This window comes from Pleurodeles waltl, chromosome 10 (genome assembly GCF_031143425.1).
Source record: "Pleurodeles waltl isolate 20211129_DDA chromosome 10, aPleWal1.hap1.20221129, whole genome shotgun sequence".
NCBI classification, from domain to species: Eukaryota; Metazoa; Chordata; class Amphibia; order Caudata; family Salamandridae; genus Pleurodeles; species Pleurodeles waltl.
The window spans coordinates 891,334,816-891,355,332 of record NC_090449.1 but is presented as its reverse complement, the minus strand read 5'-3'; the positions used below and the strand labels follow the sequence as shown (position 1 = coordinate 891,355,332).

The following is a 20,517-nucleotide window of genomic DNA, read 5'->3' as shown; positions in this document are numbered from 1 at the left end:
TAGTAGAATCAGCTTTGGTTCAGGCTCCACTGTTATACCACAACCAGTGTCAGATACAATGTCAGTTATTATTGTGTCACAGGGTATTCTCATATCATATGAAAGAAGGTTCTGTGGAGTGGTTGACAACTTGTGCACCATAGTGTGATATAAAGAGAAGATTACTTTCCACTCCATTCGTGATTCCATAATGTGTGCTTGCTGTGGGTTGCATCATGGGAGGGTTTGATTAAAGGTGACGGAGACCCCATGACTCGTAGCAATTGTAAGCAGTGGTCAAATTGTGTGCGGTACATTGTAAACGTGTCTGCAAGATATCGAAATGTGCACTTGGAGCTACCCTTCCAGACATCCCCCAGTTTGGTTATGCCAGTGTTATCCCATGCTCAGAAGCCCTCCAGTGTGACTGTGTGTTTGAGTTAGTTCCCAGTTCATAGTAGCGTTTCAGCCATTGTTATCTGGTGCCATTTGACACAACACAGTGCCTAATACCAGCATAAAAGGTTTGTTTGGGTCACTGGTGGAAGGACAGAGTACAGGCAAGACGCATATAGGGAGTTAATTGTGCCATGGCACTCTAGCACACAGCATTCTAATGCTATGGAGGGATCATGGCGATCCATGCAAAGCTGGTATGAGTTGGTTGGCCCAGTAATACAGTTACCAGCAATTCCTAGATGCTCATGATAGGGGGCAAGTAGACATTTGCGGTAGGAGATAAGTTATTGGCCTTCCGCCCAAAGGAGCTTTACAACTGCTGACTGTAGTGTGCTGAAAAGAGCGAGTGGTATGTCATACAAGTAGTTCTGTAGTGTGTGTATAGGAGTCTCGGGGGCGCTAATATCTTGAACAGCGCTCCCCAGCCTGCTATGCTCAAGGGGAGGCTTTCCAGTACGTCCATGCCTCTCCGCACACAGGCTATTAAAAGTGTATTGTTCAAGTCCCATGCACTCAGACTGGTAAGTGCGATGTGCAGCCCCAAGTGCTGGGCGGCCACTGCATTGCAAAGTTAGACCTTATGTCCTCTTGAGTGTCAGTCAGGGGAACATAAGTAGATCTGGGCCAGCTAACATGAAGTCCGATGCTTCTACATATATTTGACGCATAAATATGAGCTGAGCACAGGGGTCTCAGGGGCACTAATGAAAACTAGGAGATCACTGGCATATACAGACAATGAACCCTCGCAGACATTAGGCCAACAGAAATTGCTGAGTTGCACATTGCGGTAAATCCATTCTGCCAACAGTTCAATGACTAGGGCAAATAGGAGAGGCAACTGAGGACAACCATGTCTCGCCCCCCACTCCAGGATGATGCTTGGGGAAAGTTTGCCATTTACTCAAACACATGCCCATAGAGAAGAACAAAGTACTGATGTATCTGTGGAAAAGAAGGTTAAAATTGATCTGTTCCAGAATGAGTTGCCACCAAACTGAATCAAAGGCCTTTTCAAAATCCATGGATACCAGGACCTTGTGCTCCATTAAACCGCTGGTTACCGCTATCACATTGTTCAGGTGCCAAAGGCAATGGGCAGGTGCTGCACCCTAGCATAAAGCTATTTTGTTCAGGATGTACTAAGGTCACAATTACCTTCACAAGTCGGTTTGCCAGCACTTTGGCAAGGATTTTAGTCTTGATGTTGAAAACAGAGATGGGCCTATATGAGACACATTCTAGAGGGTTTTTTGTGGTTTGAGGACCAGTAAGATCGTGGCCCGACATAGGTAATGCAGGACCTCCTCTAACTGCATGACTTCTTTATACATATCAAGCAGGGGGGGGTGAATATAGGCCCAGCTTCATGTATTACAACTCCAATGGGAAGCTGTTAGGCCCAAGAGTTTTCTTGGTTACGAGCACCTGGAGAGCCTCCAGAATTTCTTTGGTGGTGAGTGGTTTGTCTAACTTGTGTCTTTTTAGGACTGAACATTTAGGCAAAATCAGGTCTTCAATAATTGGGTTTCCACGTTCCAATGTGGGCACTGGGTCGTTTCACGGCAAGATGGGTGTAATAATTTGCAAATTGGCAGGCAACGAAGTGGGAGGCTGTGTGTGTGTCTAGGCAGAGCTAGTGCTTTGGCTGTAGATCTGCCGAAGTTCCTGGTCTTTGTTTGCCAGCCAGTGCACGAATGTTCCTGCCGGGTCTCCTAATTTGTATAGTTTATATTATGTGGTTTACATGAGCTAGTGATGCTGTATCCATGAGCTTCTGCCTTAGTGTCAGTATCTACAGATCAGGTTTGTGTCTCCTCTGATAATTAGGGTTGTCTATGAGTTTATTTCATGCTTTAGGACAATTATTTGTTTAGATTTGCAGTCCCTGGTCACCGTCTGGTGGGATATTATCTGACCCCTCATGACTGCCATTAAGACCTCTCAGATAATGGCCAGTGAATCAATGGACTCTTTATTGATAGTAAGTCAAGTCAACAAGTCAATGATTTGTTCCCAGAGGAAGTCTTCAAATTTATTGTAGAGAAACCACCAGGCACTAAGCTGCCACTGCCCTGTCTGCTCTGTCTACGCAACTTAAATATATGGGTTACCAAGGCATGGTCAGTCAGCTTGTATGGCAGGATCCAGGACTACAATAATTCACCTCCTTGAAAGGAAACCATGTGAGTGGGAGTAGAAGGTATGCTCCTTAAACTGGAGATGTAGCAGGTGCCAAGTATCTGTGAGGGCCAGAGTGCACCCACACCTTCAAGCTAATAGGTTTAAGTGTCAAGGGGTTCCTTGTTGTCAGATGCGGGTCCATAATGGAGTAAAAGTTGTCACCAAGTAGTGTGAGCACCAGGTGGAATTATAGCAGCACCATTGCCAATGCCTGTAGCGTTTCCATTACAAGTGTATGAGGGGCATAAACTTAGGCAGTCGTCCAGCGAAAACCCTCTTTTTCCAATGATGACATAGCAGACCTAGATCGTCATGGTGAAGTTTAATGACCTGTATAGGAAAGTGTTTGTGCAAAAGAATAGAGACCTCACATGAAGTAGTAGTGTATCCAGCATGGTATACTCTAACATAGCCTCCATGGTGTAGTATGGGGTTATGGTGTTCCTGACATGAGACTGGATCTGGTGTGTGCGGGAAGGCCGAGCAAGCATGAAGTGCAACATGTAGGTAGAACGAAAATGCAACTGAAAAACACTCAAACAAAAACTAAAATAGTGCAAGTTCCCAAACCAAAAACGGTACCCTCTACCCACCCCACACTTCAACCCCAGAAGCATCTGTCATCCCCCTTAACCACAAATTAGGAGGTAGGATGAAAAGCAAGAGTTCAATGTTATTTCATGCCAGATCATTAACAACAAGGATACAGTGGTGTGGACAGTAAAAATAGGTGTGTAGTTTGTGCAGTTATACAAGGTTTGTTGCTCCAGCTGGAGCACGGGCGCAGCCGACTCCACAGGCAGAGCTTTAAGCAGGAGGTCCTGGGAGGGCACAAAGGGTGCTGTATGATGGTCTTCTTTGGAGTCTGATGGCCTCCGTGTCTTGGAACCCTGGCACTCTTTTCTAATGAGTCTTTTGCAGCCCCTTGGGATTTGCACCCTGGCATCTTCTTGTTGTGATGTCTTTGCCCCATGGCAGTGGTGATTTGCATAAGATGGGTTGTTGTTTCATAACCTTGCTCCAGGCCACCTCTGGAGTCCCAAAGAAAAGGGATGTGGAATTATTATAAACTTTAAGTTTCACTAGAAACAGAAGAATGTATTGGATTTCCTGGGCTCTAAGGTGTAGTTTAAATTTTTCATAAGCCCGCTGTCTTTGTTGGACTAGAAGAGTATAATTAGTAAATATCATAATCCGGCTATTCTTGAACCGTAGATCCCCAAGATTTGTGTTCCTTTGCCCCTGTAGTTCAGTAATCTGGTGATCACATGGCATTTGGGGGTGTGGTTTTGGAGGGGTGTGGACGGGAGATTAGTGTCAGGGAATGATGTGTCCTTTCCATAACAAAGCAGGCAGAGAGTAAGGATTAGGGTATTCTGGTATCAATTTAAGATTCTAGGAATTGTTCGGGTGTGGGGCTTTCTGCACCCTTGTGGATTCCCAAGAATCAGATTGTGTCTGCAGGACCTTCCCTCGGCATCCTTTACACAGGTTTTGAGGGTTTTGGCTGTGTGGGAGAGTCGTAGAACTATTGTTTTAAGTTCTACTATGATGCCTTCCAGTTTGGACACCCTCTGCCTCAGACACCCTCTAGGCCACCCCCCACACAGGTCCCATCGCAAGAAGATCACCTCCATGCCCACCCCGCCGATTTTATTCTCTAGCGTAGTGCGGGATACGTCAATAGCCTGTAGCATAACCTGTAGCATAGTTGCGAGGAGTCTTAGATGATTATGATTCACCTGTGTTTTCGAATGCTGATTGTGCACCAAATGATGGGGCTGTATATTTACCAATCATGGCCTGTACATGGAGGGCAGGGTCTGTCCCAGCCTATGATATTAGGGATCTCACCACACTGCGAAGAAGGGCTAGTTCTAAGTTTCCGTTCATTCCACTTCTTGTTAAGCGCAGGTGGAGGGGGCAACTCAGGTGGGAGGAGAGGTTCCGGGTCAGATGATGTCAGGCCCTTGGCCTGCTTATCCCACAGGTGGCAGGCATAAGGATAACACGAGAAGCTAGTGCCAATGTTCAGGTAGTGGAGAAAGAGGAGTCAGTTATTTCTTCACTGGAAGGAGGCAGGGTGGTTTGCTCCCTGCAGTGTTTTGACACAGGGTGAGTTGCCCCAACATCCCCCACCAATGAGAGAGGGAGGGAGGGAAGGCGCCATTGTTGACGCCTTCGTCTCACCTGCCTCAGGTCCACGGGAGATCCTGTGCCCCCAAGCGTGGATTTCTTTAAAACACTTTCCAGGGAAGGTGAAGGATGAGGGCTCCTGACCCTCTGCCCCACCACAGAAGCACTCACCAGATACACCTGTAGGACCCGCCACCGATAGCAACGCAGGGTGCCACACGCAGCCCACAGTCTCTCTCTAGGCATGGCCTCTTGTCAAGGAATCCCACCTTCTAATTGTGCACCTCGGCAGGGAAAGAGTCCGTGGCCTTCACATGGGCAAATGCCGGTGCCAGATTGAATGGTATTGTCCTCCAACTCACCCTCACTCCAGCAGTACTCACATCAGTCCCTCCCTACATAGATGTGTCTCCCAAAGTCTCACCAGCCACTGGAGCTGGAGGAAAGATTGCGGTACACCTGCAAGCAATGCTTCAGATGGGGATACTGAATGTGTTGAATGAGCACGAACAGAGGTTGCCGCCCGCTGCTTGTTGGCAAAACCGGATTGCTGAAGAAATCCATTTTGCGATGCTCTGTTTTGGAGCAGTTGACCCCTTCTTGGTGCGCTAAAAGCCACAAATAGTTGGCTGGTTTTGCGAAATGCTTTGGTACTGTCCAGATAGAATTTTATGCATCTTTTAATGTCTAAAGAGTGTAGAGCCTTCTCCGCTGGAGTTGTATGATTTGGAAAGAATGTTTTCAAAACTAAGGGTTCATTTGAATGAAAGTCCGAGGGGCCTTTTGGTATGAAACGTGGGCTCGTGCGCAAGATTATTTTATTCTGTTTAATCTGTAAAACGGGATCTTGTATAGACAGTACTCACTGACTTGCCTGGTTGATGTTACAGCAATAAGGAGAGCTACTTTCCAGGAAAGAAATTTCCCAGAAGCTCTAAGGATTCATTCATATGGTTTCTTCATGAGTTGGGCAAGAACAATGTTTAGATTCTAGGAGGGAGGAGGAGGTCTGAAAGTTGGAAAAACTCTGAAAACACCCTTTGGAAATCGTTTAATTAATCTGGAGGACCATAACGAAGGTGAAGAAACTAAGACGTAATCGCAGTCAGGCGATCCCTTATGGAGGAGTGGGCAAGCCCTGAGTGCGCCAAATGCACAAATAGGGCAATATTTGTTCCGGTGATGAGGAAATAGGATCAATCTGTTGCTGTTGGTACCACAAACAGAATCTCTTCTATTTCCATGAATACGTTTTGTTGGTGTTAATTGCTCTGGCCCTTGACAGTATATCTCTGCCCTCCTGTGGAATGTTTAGATGTGCGAACTCAAGGTGCTCAGGAGCCATGCTGATAAATGCATTGATTGAGGATTCAGATGTAAGACTTGTCTGTTGTTCATTGTAAGTAGATAGGGAGATATTTTCAGTGGGATGCGAGGCTTCCCTGATAGAAGAAGAAGCTCCATGAACCAATGCTGGCGAGGCCAGTATGGGGCTATTAATATCAATGTGCATGGTTCCCTCTTCATTTTGGTTAGGACTCTGGGAATCAGCGGAAACGCGTAGGCAAAGAATTCGGACCATGCTATGGAAAACGCATTCCCCTAGGATCCCGTTGGTGATGCCAGCTTACGTAGAATAGACATTTGGTGTTTGACAGGCTGGCGAAGAGGTCTAGGTTGGGTGTTACCAACAAAGAAAATATGTGGTTGACGGTGGACTGGTGCAGTTCCCATTTGTGACAGACTGATTTTATTCTGCTGAGCGAGTCTGCTATCTTGTTCTGTATAGCATGGAATACTCCTATCTCCTGAGCTTCCTTGGAGAGAGGAAGGGATCTTGTGCCCCCTGTTTGTTGATGTAATGCATCGTAGTGGTATTGTCCGTTGTGAATTGGTCTTAATTGGCTATCTTTGGGAGGAATGCCTGCAAGGCTGGGCAGACTGCTTTTAGCTCTATAGGATTGATGTGCAGTGTTTGAAACTATGGTGGCCATTTACCACTTATTTTCAGGTCCTGCAGAAACGCTCTCCAACCCTCTAATGAGGCGTCTGTGGTGATAACCCATGAGGCTGGGCGATGAAGAAATGATAGGCCGATGGAAAGAAGAAGTTTCTGAGACCACCATACCAGAGCCTTGGTGATGGCTGGAGTGATCTTGATGTGGTCCTCAAAGCTTCCTGAGACCTGGACCCATTGCAGACTGAGCTTTTCTTGGAGAGGGCTCATTTTGAGCCTGCAGAATGGAACTAGAGGGATGCATGAAGACATCATCCCCACTAACGATTTGTAAAGGCGTACTGAAATTGATTATTTTCTTTGCACTGACTTTGTCAGAGAAAGCAGTCTTTGTTGTCTTTCTACAGTGGGGCAGGCAATGCTGTACTGAGTGTTCTGATTTGCCCCTAGAAAAGTTATTGTGCGTGATAGTTGTGGTTTGGACTTCTCCCAATTTACAGTTAGACTTAAGCTGTTAAGGCAATGCACTTTCTTGTTGACCTGCGTGCTGCTGAGAAGGTGTTTGCTTTTATCAGCCAGTCGTATAGGAATACTTGATGCTTTCTTCTCCTGAGAAAGGCTGAAGTAGGAGCTAGGAACTCTGTGAATATCCTGGGAGCTGATTTTATACCAAATGGAAGAACTCAAAATTGAAAATGGCTTCTGACTACCATGAATCTTAGGTACTGTCTGTGGGCTGGATGAATTAGGATGTGGAAATAGCATCCTTCAGGTCTAGGGCAGACAAAGTTTTCCTGGTTCAACCGGAGAAGGACGTCCTGTAGAGTTATCATGCAGAACAATTGTTTTTTTCAAATAGGTGTTGAATTCTCCGAAATCGAGGATCAGTCTCCAATCCTTCCATTTCTTGCGAATGAGGAAGAATCGGGAGTAAAATCCTTTCTCTCGCTGTGACGGTGGCACCTTTTCTATTGTGCCCTTGAGGAGCATTTTTTTGATCTCCATCATGAGTTGGTGCAGATTTTTTGGGGAAGTCTTGCGAGGAGGGTTGGGAGGAGGTATTTGAACAAACCCCAGTGTGCGTCCACAGTTTACCAGTTGTAAGACCCACTGGTCCGATGTTATGGTTTGCCATTGCTGTAGAAATAATGAGATCTTTCCCCCTAGATATAGAGGTAGGTGTTTTGGGGGTAGCCGGAGCCCTGGAACATCATGCTCTGTGAGCCGAGTCTTTAGTTGGACGAGCTGAACGTCCTCTGGTGGCAGACCTATTGCAAGCCACTTACAGAGGTTATCTTTGGGAGTATTGCTGGCAAAATTGTAGGGCGGTGGATGCGAACAACAGATATCTAAACTGCTGATAGCCTCCCCTATATGAAGGCATTCCTCATCCTCTCGTGGCACGAAAGGAAGACTTTTGAAACTGCAGTGTTCCCAAAGATGTTGCCATCTCTTTGTCAGATTTTATTGACTGCAATGCCTCGTCAATATGTTTCCCAAAAAGCTCTTGACCATCAAATGGAAGGTCTAGTATTTTATCTGTACTTCCGGACGAAATGATGTGGCCTTCAGCCAACCTTGCCTTCTGAGGACGTAGCCCCTGCAAGCTGACGAAATACAGTAGTGGCTATACCCATCGCACGATCAGTTATCTCTGCCGATGTGCATTCTCCCTCATGTAATATCTTTTTAGCTTCCACTTCAGTGTCCTTCGGCATTTGATCAACATATGGGGCGATGTCAGCCCATAATTGCCTGTCATATCTAGCTAACACCGCAAGGGAGTTAGCCGCTCTTACAGTTAGACTGGACATTGAAGAAAATATTTTGCTAATATTGTCTAATCGTCTACCTTCCTTGTCTGGAGGTGCGGAATTTGGCCTAGAAGGATTTTTGGATCTTCTCTGGGCTGCATGTGTTACCACTGAATCTGGGGGAGGGTGACCAGTCAAGCATTCTGGGGCATCTTTAGGTGCTTTATATTTTTATCTAGGCGTGGAAACACTGCTGTGACTGTTGCTAGGTTTTGCATGACTTTCAAACCTTCTTCCCCTATGTAACTGACTAGTGGCATGGAGCGTAACGATTTTTGGAATGGCTCCTTAAAGTCATAGAGAAAGCGATCAATGTGCTTGGATGGCATGGGAAGTGCAAAGCATTTAGCAGCTCTTTCCATAAGGTTATGGAATCCTCCGATGTCCTCTGGAGGTGAGTCTACCTTTGAAGGAGAAGGAGAAGGTGGAGCTGGGATTATATAACTGTCCCACTCTGACTGGTTGTTAAGGAGCTCACCTTCCTCTTGTTCTCTATCCGATATATCAGTCTCATGCGGGAGGGTCATATCAGGTGTGACCACATTTGCCAACAGTAGAGTGGTCGGTCTTTGACGCAGGGTGGCTACCTAAGAAATTGAAGATGATGGTGGCTGAGGTTGCACCTCTTCTGTAGCTGGAAATCACCTATTATAGTTGGCTAGCATTGCTCATAAGTCAAAAATTAAAGTGTTTGGCATATAAAAACCCTCCTGATATGTTTGATCACTTGCATAGTATTGTGGGTTGTAAACTTCGCCATACCCATCGTCGTCCTCCTGGTACTTTACATTCAACTGTGAGGGACTGTGTGCTGTTCCAAATGGAATCTCATCATACGATTCGTCATCACCTCCAAGAGAATGACTGGTATTAAAGGGGTTATTTTACTATAAGTATGCTTCGGTGTAATTTTCTTAGTTTCCTGTCTTTTGTGTATTTTTTCTCCTGTCGATGAGCTCGTAGACTGTGTCGTAGACGCCTCTGTCGACGGCGTGAAAAGAGCATTCGTCGATGCCTCCTTCGTTGTTGCTGATTTTGAAGATATTTTAACAGTTGACGGTTTTGTGGTATAAACTACCGTTGAAGGGGTCATCGTCGATAATGATGGCAATGAAGAAACCATGGTTACAGTCGTGGACGATGAAGAAGTATAGGTCTTTGTTGACGATGATGTCGTCGACATTGTCCTTGTCAACAGTGGGTGACTCATCGTCGACGTCATCATCAGAGGAGGAGCTGACGGAGGAGCCATCGTCGGGATTGATAAAGAAACCGCTGTCGACGGCTGACCAGATCTCGCTGTTGCTGTCTACGAGGTTGTCGGCGACGGTGGGGATTCGAAAAGTGGTCTGTCGACTGTAGGAGCAGAGGAAGGTCTCCTAAACAATTCAGCTGACTTAGGATGCACAGAAGATGATTTTTTTAGCACTTTCTGAACCGGTGAAGAAGGGCTGTGGCCTTTGTAAGACCCTGAGGCAGTCTTTTTGCTATGAGGAGGACCTTGAGTGAAGAGATCTCGCTCTTTATGTGATCTCCTGGAAGATGTGGAGGAATCATCGCTCTTAGAATCAAAGACTGGATTTTGTCTCTGGATTTAGGTTTTTGAAACCATATCACCAATCTGCCTTCTCTATCGTTAAGGGTTTTAGAGGAGAAGGTGCCACATACCTTGCAGTTCTTGGCAGAGTGGTCTGGGTAAAGGCAGTATATGCAATTCTGGTGAGGGTCTTCAGAGTGTAACCTCTTTTTTCCACAGGTTTTGCAGGATCTGAACAAACCCTTCTTCTCCTTGTCAGAAATGATGGAGGCCTTACCAGCTATCAGTCTGATTTAGGTATGAAGAGTATAACCTTTTGGGTATTCCAAAATACAGAAAAGCAGAGCAGAGCTCTGAGGAGACTCCTTAGCACGACGTGCGGTAGAAAATCTGAGGAACTGGAGCTTCTCTCAGAAAGGTTCTAAAGGGTGGTGTCGCCTGATTGGTGGGCTCTTAAGTTTGGTCCTTTTTTATTAAAATGACTCCGACAGAATGCTAAACTGAGAGGCCTAAGGGCCTTTAGGTTTAACCTATGTTAGTACTACTTAATTAAAGGTACCGGGGACTCCCTTCTCGACAATAGGGAATGACTGAAACAAGTGAATCTATGAAAGTTCCAATACTGGAGTAACACCAGGTTCCCAGGTTAACAATCATGCAGTAAGTAGACTGGCATAGCTGATGAGTCGCGCAGCACCATCCTGTATAAGCGGTACTAGGCTGAACACGAACAAATAAGCCTGCAGCCTGGCCAATCAACAACTGCGTGCTCAAAAAGGCAATGAATGCACATTACTGGGGACGCCTCTTGGAAGAGCCTGTCATTGTTCATAAGCGGCCAACACTGATGAGAGGGATCCATATGTCGAGGAGGAGCAAGAGGTGGGCGGGGTGCAGGAGGCTTCTGCTTTTTTGTGATAGGAGAAATCATGTCACATTGTACCAATAACTTAACTGGCCCCAGACGGTCACAATGGCAACTAGTCAGCTCTCCACAACCTGGGCCTGGCTATCATTGCATTAGGCAACAGCAACTGCACTCACTGAACTATAATATCCCACAGAGCTGTCTGGAGCACCTCATTGCGCTGTTAGAAGCTACTAATTATGCAGGACTAACCATTTAATGCATTAGTCTAACCCCTGATGCATGGTACTTGGCAGGCCTGCCTATATGAAAGGAATTTATCTACTCTAAAAGTAACAAAAATAGAATGCGAATGACACTTAGCACCAATACAATTTATGACTGAACACCAATACGAATTATAAACTAAATTTAATAATCAGAAATAAAGGGTATTCTGGGTTCTAGAGTTGAAATAATACTGCTTATAGGCACAGTCTCACAGTACAAATATAGTAACAAAAATCTCTTTAACTTTAGGGGGACATTCATCGTTACCTTGGCCACTTCATCCGCTATCCTTTCTTGATATAATTTTTCCACCAAACCAATTACATTATTGCAATCATTGTCTTCCATGTCACAGTGCAGGCGTACACCTCCGTTTAGGTTTTCTTGTTTACATTTTGTCAACTGTAAAATTTCCTTCCTCAGTTCTGCATTTTCAACACTGTATTGTTCTTTAAGGGTGGAAGCTAGTTTTTCAAGTTCTTCTTGGTGCTGTATTTTCAGATAATTCACCTCTTGCATGTATTTAGATGCTAGAGACTGCCTTAATGTCTGCAACTGTTGGATGGGACCACTGGGCACTTTCAGAGAACATTCTTCAGCCAACTCGGGTTCATTAATCTAAAGATAAAAGAAACATTTTGTGTATATGAATGTAGTTGTATAGCCTGTACGGAACAAGAAGATATCAGGAGATTGTACCGTCATTTAAATAATCATCATGCAAACAATGTATAATGTGCTAGTCTCACAGGATTTGTATTTGGATGGTAAAATATAGACAACAAACTAAGAGAAAAACCTAATTAGTGAAAACAGAGCAAACACATGCATTTCAGTAATTTATATTAAGAAGTTTGGGCTTAGCAATACCTTTCTGTTTGGTGCGTATCAGAAGGGGCGTATAAGTGATATGTTTTAAAAAGGCTCTCGCCTGTCCTGAAAAAACCAGCTTAGTGAATTAAAATGCAGGCTGAAGTGGGTTGCATTAAACAGACAAGTGTGAAAACAATTTGAGCTGGCTGGAGGAGACCGTGAAATGCAAAAAATAAATGTACTGTGGTCTGAATGTTTGGTGCCCAACAAGAAACAAGTAATCAAATGGGAGACCGCTTTTACGCAATACAACAAATTCTGAGTCGGCTTTTAAATGTGTGCCACTCTAATCAACATGAGGGGAGGTTTTAACTAATGACCTACTTAAAACTACTGTCTCAAAGAATTGTGAAGGTATAAGTGGTTTGTCTTAGTATAAAAGTAAAGTCTGATAACAGTCTGAACCACATGTAAATGTAGAGGAGGGTTGAGCTAGACAGGCCAACAGCAGACAGGATTCCATGGGGCTCTAGTCAAGGCCTCCCCTTTCGGGATCATGTGGAATTTGGTGGAAGAAGAACTCAGGTATAAGGTGGGCAACTGTGGAGTAACTAGTGATCTACCAAATGGGCTCTGTCCCATGTCCTAAACTTTCTCTTTAGTGAAGCAATTGGGAATATTGGGAAGCAGATCTCCTATGCTGTGCTGTCAAGATGGAGGCTGAAGCATTTCAGGGGGCACTGCAGAAACTGAGATGCGGAAGGTGTAACAGCCCGCGGAACTACTGTTGGGAAAGGACTATAACCTCTGCTTCTGGGATCAACAGAGGGAGCTAGGGTCCAACAGCATCATGAGGAGTATTCCTCAGCTCAGTCACTCAGTGCACGACAAAAGGAAGTATAGGAAAACGACCAGGGTGCCAGTGAGGGGGAGTCACGGAATAGTGACATGGTGGTCCTGCGGAACTGGATGGTTGGATGACAGGTGCCAACAATGGTAAGTCAGACACCACCAGAGCTGATAAAGAGTGGAGTGCTGCACAAAAAGGAGGTGCTTCATTTGGTTAGACATCTATGGCACTGTCAGAGATAGCAGTCTCTGCGGCATTGAATTTGCAAACACCTGCAGATCAGGTCCTAAAAGAGATGAATAAACATCTGAGGGACCACCAGGAGTTCTTTCACCTTGACAACCCTCCAGCAGGAATTCTGCTCAGACCACAGAAACGGTGGGAGCCACTAGAGCTGCAAAGATAACTCCTGTCAAGGTTGAGCATGGAGTCACTGAATAACCCAAGTACCTCCAGGATTTGCACTCGGAGAATGAGCACGATGGAGGGCTAGTACAAACACATAGGGTGGTACAATCTGATAAGGGTGAGCTTAGAGATAATGCAATCACAGCCGTTGTGCACTTTGAAAATAATATAGAAGGACATGAAAACAGAGGCTGAACTACTTGAATAAGAGTGCTGAGACACGACTAGGTGTCCAAGGAGGAAGGAGTTGAGACTCTGATCTTCAAATTCCATTGATGGGTGAGGGGCTTCCTACAGATCCCTCAACAAAGCTTCATATTTGGAAGGAAATGCGTGTCCCCATGAGGGGTGTGGGAAGAGGGTTCTCTGAGCAGGCACTACCATTGTGGAGATTGGTGAATTAACTCAGAGAGAAGAGGCTTCCTCTGCAGCGGCCAGGCAAAACAAGTTCCACTTCCCAGGTAGTACTCTGGGGTGGTCTCTGTTGTGACAATGTTGACAGAGAGCAAAAGTCAGGAACTCCTAGATGTGAAGAAAGCACTGCTAAGCATGAAACACTGTGCCTCTTTGGTATGTTTCCCAATGGAAAGTTGTGGAAATGGAGAGTGTGCCTGTGAGTTTACAAAGGTTCAAAAACTTCAAGTGTATAATGAGGGAGTAAGTTGAGGGGGTCATTCGCCCTACCGAATTTCTGTCCTAGTTGGTAAATCGATTATGTGAGCTATTAAAAAGAGGTTGTTACTGTGTTTTTTGATCTTCTACCCTCACCTCCTCTCACAATAGGGGTTTGGACTGCTGTGTGTCATATTTGTGCTGTGTTAACATACCCTCAGAGGTATTATTGGAATATATGGAGCATTTTAGATCTAACTTTTATGGTAAAGGAGTTTATTTTTATAATTAGTTAAATAAACACATTTAAAACTGGAGATATGCGATAAGAATATAGCCTACACTTTTTCAAACACTCCTAGAGACACAATCATATTCTATGTGATCTTAGCAACCAAAACTGAACATAAGAGGAATAACCCACGCAAAATTCAGAAATTCACACATGAAATTCTGCATGAGGTGACAGAAAGGCATTCATTTTTAAAAAGAAACAAGAAAGCTGGGGGAGTTCTCAAAAGATGACAACTGTGTTGTGCGCTCTTAACATGGAAGGTCTGCTGGGAGACGTGTGTTCCACCTCAATTCCCAGCACAAATCTTCAGAAAGTTTCACTGCTTCAAATGGCTAACACCCCTGCTCTGCGCAATTCCAAATTAATTTTAGTATGAATAGAACCTATCATGTTTGTACTACGTTTTAACCACTAGCTTTGTTTCCCAGCAGTAATCATTTTCTCAGCAGTGATCATTTGCATCTTCCGAAATATAAGTTCAAAGATCTGACTGCTATGAAGCTGATAAGGCAAGAAGATTACCTCCAAAGAGCTGGTACGTGGTGCAAGAAAAAGGTCAGTTCTTTGGTAGTCTTCAACACTCTGCTCAGTTTTGAGCTGCAGCCCAGTTAATTCCCTAGGTTGGAAAAAGAATGCATATGCATTTTTATGTCATCACTGCTTTAGTAAACTTTGACAAATGGTTACTATGTACATACTGAGGTTGGGTGACGATCGAATATACTTGTCGATGTTAGTAAACAATACAACATAAGATGCATATGACAACTGAATAAAAATGAACAAGTTGAATGACTGATGAATACAGATTATTTACTTCAGAATTTAAAAAAAACTTGAAAACAACATCATGGCAAATCAGCATTTACAATAAACAGACAAAAATAGGGGTGAACTCTATAAAAGTAACTGGCGCTCTACTCTCAAAAGTATCCCTTACCTATTCCACATTCAAACGGTGCCTCTAACTGGGGCTTCACCCCCAAATGTACCCCATACAATAACCTAAACCAGATATCCAAAATAAGACAATTTGTAGTAGCACACGTTTATATCATAAACATAATTCCATAACAGCGACACAAATAGATGTGAAGTCCATGATATATCTATTCCATGTGTTGAAAAAAATGTTTATTCTGAGTAAAATATTGCGTTCCAAATAAAATTCACATCTCCAATCTTCAAACATGTTCCCAAATCCACTTGTTCGTCAACACGTGTTTCGTCAGGGGAATACCCCTTGACTTCCTCAGGACCTCCTATAACAACATTCCCATATATAACAAATCATTAGAAAAATCATATTATATGATTACAATCACAACCTTCTTAGTGAATATAAAAAATGTACATGCTTTAAAGTGGAAACCGTACCCCAATGGATTATGTATTTATAGCACACTGTACTAGCTGTTCTTGCTCTAATAAATCACTTGGTGTGTGTGAGACACTCAGAATTATATTGTGCATTTATTCCCCTCATTTGTGTAATAGACTATCTCCACTCTGACTATAGACAGTGTAGACAAGTGCAGGATGTCGGAAATTCCAAAGTTCCAAAGGACATGCTCAAAGATATGCTGAAAACCTGTTAGAAACATGCTGCCAAAACCTGTGCAAAACCGTTGTGCTAACATACGTCCAAACAAGTATAATGTCCCTAGTGAATAACAATAGCTTCATACCTTCTGTTTATAAATTTTGTTCCTATTCTTTCTCCAAATATCAAAGCGTATATCGATTTACCTATGAAAAATCCCTCAGTTAATAACTTCCTACGCCACATCTTTAGAAATATAACTTCAATTTTAATCAACGTTCCCCATACCGCTCATCTGGCCATATATTCTTGACTTAATAAATTCACAATCGGATGCCTCGTTCGTAAAACGCCCAGCTTATCCTATAATTGGTATCCTCACAAAAGTCAATTCGATTAGCTACAGCGGACAGATTAATCTTCATTAAAAAGAAAAACAGGCATTACTCCACTCAATCTCTCACCTGTTTATTTTAATGATTTCGAATGATCCCGATTGTGGTATGCCGCGAGTACGTCGGATGCCACCCCAGAAAGGGGAGAAGTTCCTGCCTGACCATTTTTTAAAGCCGCAATCCTATTCATGGTAATAGACGAAAGACTACTGTACACAAACTGTCGACTTTGCATGGAAACAACATAAAAGACGGACTCGTCCGTATCTATACAAGTCAACCTCCCGTCCTGTCAAAAACAATTGCCGGTTTCCCAAATATGCGAGTGTTAATTAGCCACATTAAGTTGGTATATCTTATTTCTCCGAATATTTACACAATAACTTATAATACTAGATAATAGTTGATATAGTGGATTATCAAGTGTACAAAACAAGGAGTACTGCCCATATAATAGTACAGTCATCTGGTGCCGATCCTGTTCCTATTCCAGAATGTTCCAATCATAATTAAATAGCAGCGTATGTTTAAATTCTTATTCCCAATTGTGTAAAAATATTTTATACAATTTGTACAGTTGATAGGCAGATAAAATCAAATACTACCAAGGGGGCAATCATACTAGGTTAATTAATTACTCGCAGAATCTTTCTATATTAGCTCCACTTATTTATCACCAAGAAAATACTCCATCTCGTAATCTGAATTTAGACCTCGTTCTACAGCTCCTAATCGTATAATCCATGTAGATTCCTTTCTTCTTAAGGCCAATTCTCTGTAACCACCTAGTGGATTAATTCACAATGATCAAAGCCGAAGAACTTGAATTCCTTATGGATTCCCTGTGTGTCACATACCTTCATATCAGTCGAAATCAATAAAATAAACAGGTGAGAGATTGAGTGGAGTAATGCCCATTTTTCTTTTTAATGAAGATTAATCTGTCCGCGGTAGCTAATCGAATTGACTTTTGTGATGATACCAATTATATGATACGCCGGCCGTTTTCCGAACGAGGCATCCGATTGTGAATTTATTAAGTCAAGAATATATGGCCAGATGAGCGGTATGGGGAACGTTGATTAAAATTTAAGTTATATTTCTAAAGATGTGGCGTAGGAAGTTATTAACTGAGGGATTTTTCATAGGTAAATCGATATACGCTTTGATATTTGGAGAAAGAATAGGAACAAAATTTATAAACAGAAGGTATGAAGCTATTGTTATTCACTAGGGGCATTATACTTGTTTGGACGTATGTTAGCACAACGGTTTTGCACAGGTTTTGGCAGCATGTTTCTAACAGGTTTTCAGCATATCTTTGAGCATGTCCTTTGGAACTTTGGAATTTCCAGCATCCTGCACTTGTCTACACTGTCTATAGTCAGAGTGGAGATAGTTTATTACACAAATGAGGGGACTAAATGCACAATATAATTTTGAGTGTCTCACACACCAAGTGATTTATAAGCGCAAGAACAGCTAATACAGTGTGCAATAAATACATAATCCATAGGGGTACGGTTTCCACTTTAAAGCATGTACATTTTTGATATTCACTAAGAAGGGTGTGATTGTAATCATATAATATGATTTTTCTAATGATTTGTTATATATGGGAATGTTGTTATAGGAGGTCCTGAGGAAGTCAAGGGGTATTCCCCTGACGAAACACGTGTTGACGAACAAGTGGATTTGGGAACATATTTGAAGATTGGTGATGTGAATTTTATTTGGAACGCAATATTCAACTCAGAATAAACTTTTTTCAACACACGGAATAGATTTAACATGGACTTTACATCTATTTGTGTCGCTGTTATGGAATTATTTTTATGATATAAACGTTTGCTACTACAAATTGTCAGCATTTACAATAAATACAGAAATGTCCATATTTGATGCTGGCTTAATCACCACAGCTTTTCAGTCATGTGGTATTGTTATTTTTTCTGATATTGTTTCAATTGTTGGAGACGGCATACATAAAACGGATTTGTGGTACAACTGGCATACACAAGACTATCTTCATAACGGAAGGCAAATGAAACATGCAAGTTACTGGAAAATATTTTGTGATATGTAACTAAGATCAACCAAAACGAGACGAAGACCTTAAGGCAACGCACGCTGGCGGCATTTCTCTGAAAATGGATGGACACTATAAAGGTTCTCCATTCTGTATCTGTTCTGTAAGCCAGAAGGTGAAACATTGTATCTCCGAAACAATGAGTCCATTTTAAAGGAGTAAATACTCTTTTGCGTAGCTTGACATGAGAAAATGACAACCGTCAGAATATTACTGATTAGGATGCTGATTTTTTTTTAAACTCCTCAAACTATGACTTTGTTGGGAATCCAGATACCATTGGTTCTGTTTTAGTTTTTAGGACTGCTCTGTCTGCAAGTCATATTGTTACCAATGGTTTAAAATAAACAAAGTAGTACATGTGGCCGGGAGAGGGACCAAGGCAATATTCATACTATCAATGGGCGTCAATAAGGTGTTTGACCAAGTAGACTGGATTTTCATACCAGATATCCCTAGAAGTGTTGGTTGGGGCCTACACTTTACTCAGAGGATCATGGCATCTTACCAAACCCAAGGGGCTACAAGTCAGGTTGAATGACAGAATAATAGAACTACTAAAAGGTAAGGGTTGAGAGAGGGATGTCCTCCTGCCCACTTGTTTTTCGCTCTATTTCTTTCTGTGGATATAGGACAATGTGTACACTGTAGGGGTGAACTATGTTTCCTGTAAGGTGTGCGCAACCTACACTTTCGTTGCGCCCAGCGCTTCTGCAGGAATGCACAACGAAAAACTTGCATGCTGTTCATTTAAAAAGAATGCACCAGCGTGAAAGGCAGCTTTCTCTCCAAATGCGTGCTGCAAAGGGTGAATTCAGTTGAAAAGAGATACTGATGGGGCCCCCTCAGGCTGGTAGTATGACAGTGCAGCTCTTTTATTATTATGGTAATGCACATAACACCTTTACACACCCTTTTGCTCTATTCTTTTGCTTGAATGGACTTGACCAGGTGTTAAGTGGACTAAAATGTCAACAGGCTGCAGGGGAGACACACAGCTTTACTGAACTATACAGGTGGGCCCTGTTTTAAGGGCTGGTGTGCCAGTTTTTACTGTTGATTATTATTATCACAAGCAACTGCCTACAGTAAACACAAACGCATGGAGTCTCGCATATCTTGGAAAACACTTATACAGCATGTCTTTACACGTTCAATATTGCCCCCATTTACAAATGTGGGCCACTTTTTTTTCTTAAGTTTCTCATTCACTAATGTGGGCCTCTTGCTGTCCAGTCCAAACCTGAAGACGCATGCATGGCTCCAGGAACACGCATTGGCAAAGCCAGTAGATTTTGCCTATGCAAGATCTATTTGTTTTGTCAATGTTTTATTAGATATGTTGCACAGCAGCACTGGCTAAAAGTAAAGAAAAAAGTAGTATGACACAGTCAGCGTTGACTGCATCACTGCATAATAGCGCTTCCCCCCTCTTTAAGCCATGTTGCAAAGCAGGCTGTGCTGCTGCACAGTATGTCTAAAAAGCATTGACAAAGCCAAATAGCTCTCATGTATGCGAGTGCTACTTGCCTCTGTTCAATGAGTTTTTGGCGGGCAGGAGGTTGGAGGGGAATAGGGGGAAACAAGCGGGTTGGGAGGAGTCATCAAGATAACATAGGGAACAGCCTTAACACGCATCATTTAATATGTATGCCAGGTAAGTGTAGTTAAAGTATCCATCCATCCATCGGATGGTAAGGGTATTTTTAGGGTGTAGGGATGGGTAGGGCATACAATGGTAAGGGTATTTTTTAGGGTTTAGAGGTGGGTAGAGGTGTAAAGTGGGAAGGGTAATTTTAGGTTAAAGGAGTGGGTAAGGGTAGTAGGGGTATATTTAAGGTATAGGGGTGGGTGAGGGTATGAGGGATAAGGGTATTTTTGGGGTTTATGGGTGGGTAACGTTTTGGGTAGTAAAAGTATTTTTAGGGTTTGGGGTGGGTAAGGGTATAGGTAGTAAAGGTATTTTTAGGGCTTTAGGGCTTATAGGTTGATACAGTTATGGGCATATAGGTAATTAAAAAAGGGGGATGTGGGGTTCCCTCCCAATAAAGATCAAAATATATAAAAAAAATTAATAGGGGGTTCGGTGCGTTTCCCGAAAATAAGAAAAAAAAAAAAGAAAAAAAACACCTTAATTTAAAATTGTAAAGATAAATAAATAGATATCTAAGTGTTTAACTTACCTTAACCATACTTAGCTTGCGTGGCCAAGGCATGTGTTATAAAGCTATCCATTCTATAAATGGACAGGCGGTGGAGGGCGGGTGGGCAAGCAAGACGGGGTGGAAGTGCAAGCGCACATGGCATT

The 20,517-nt window shown here is 43.0% G+C and overlaps 1 protein-coding gene across 9 annotated transcripts in view; it reads right to left on the bottom strand.

The window, feature by feature from the left end:
* The window catches only part of AKAP9 (A-kinase anchoring protein 9), a 969,300-nt gene that overhangs the window by 668,302 nt on the left and 280,481 nt on the right, over positions 1-20,517 (bottom strand). For all 9 annotated transcript variants that reach the window (XM_069211620.1, XM_069211621.1, XM_069211624.1 and 6 more), the window contains 2 exons: positions 14,705-14,798; positions 11,472-11,822 (listed from right to left, as the gene is read on the bottom strand). In XM_069211620.1, coding sequence (XP_069067721.1) covers positions 11,472-11,822; positions 14,705-14,798 — 445 coding nt within the window. The remainder of the gene's footprint in view (positions 1-11,471; positions 11,823-14,704; positions 14,799-20,517) is intronic.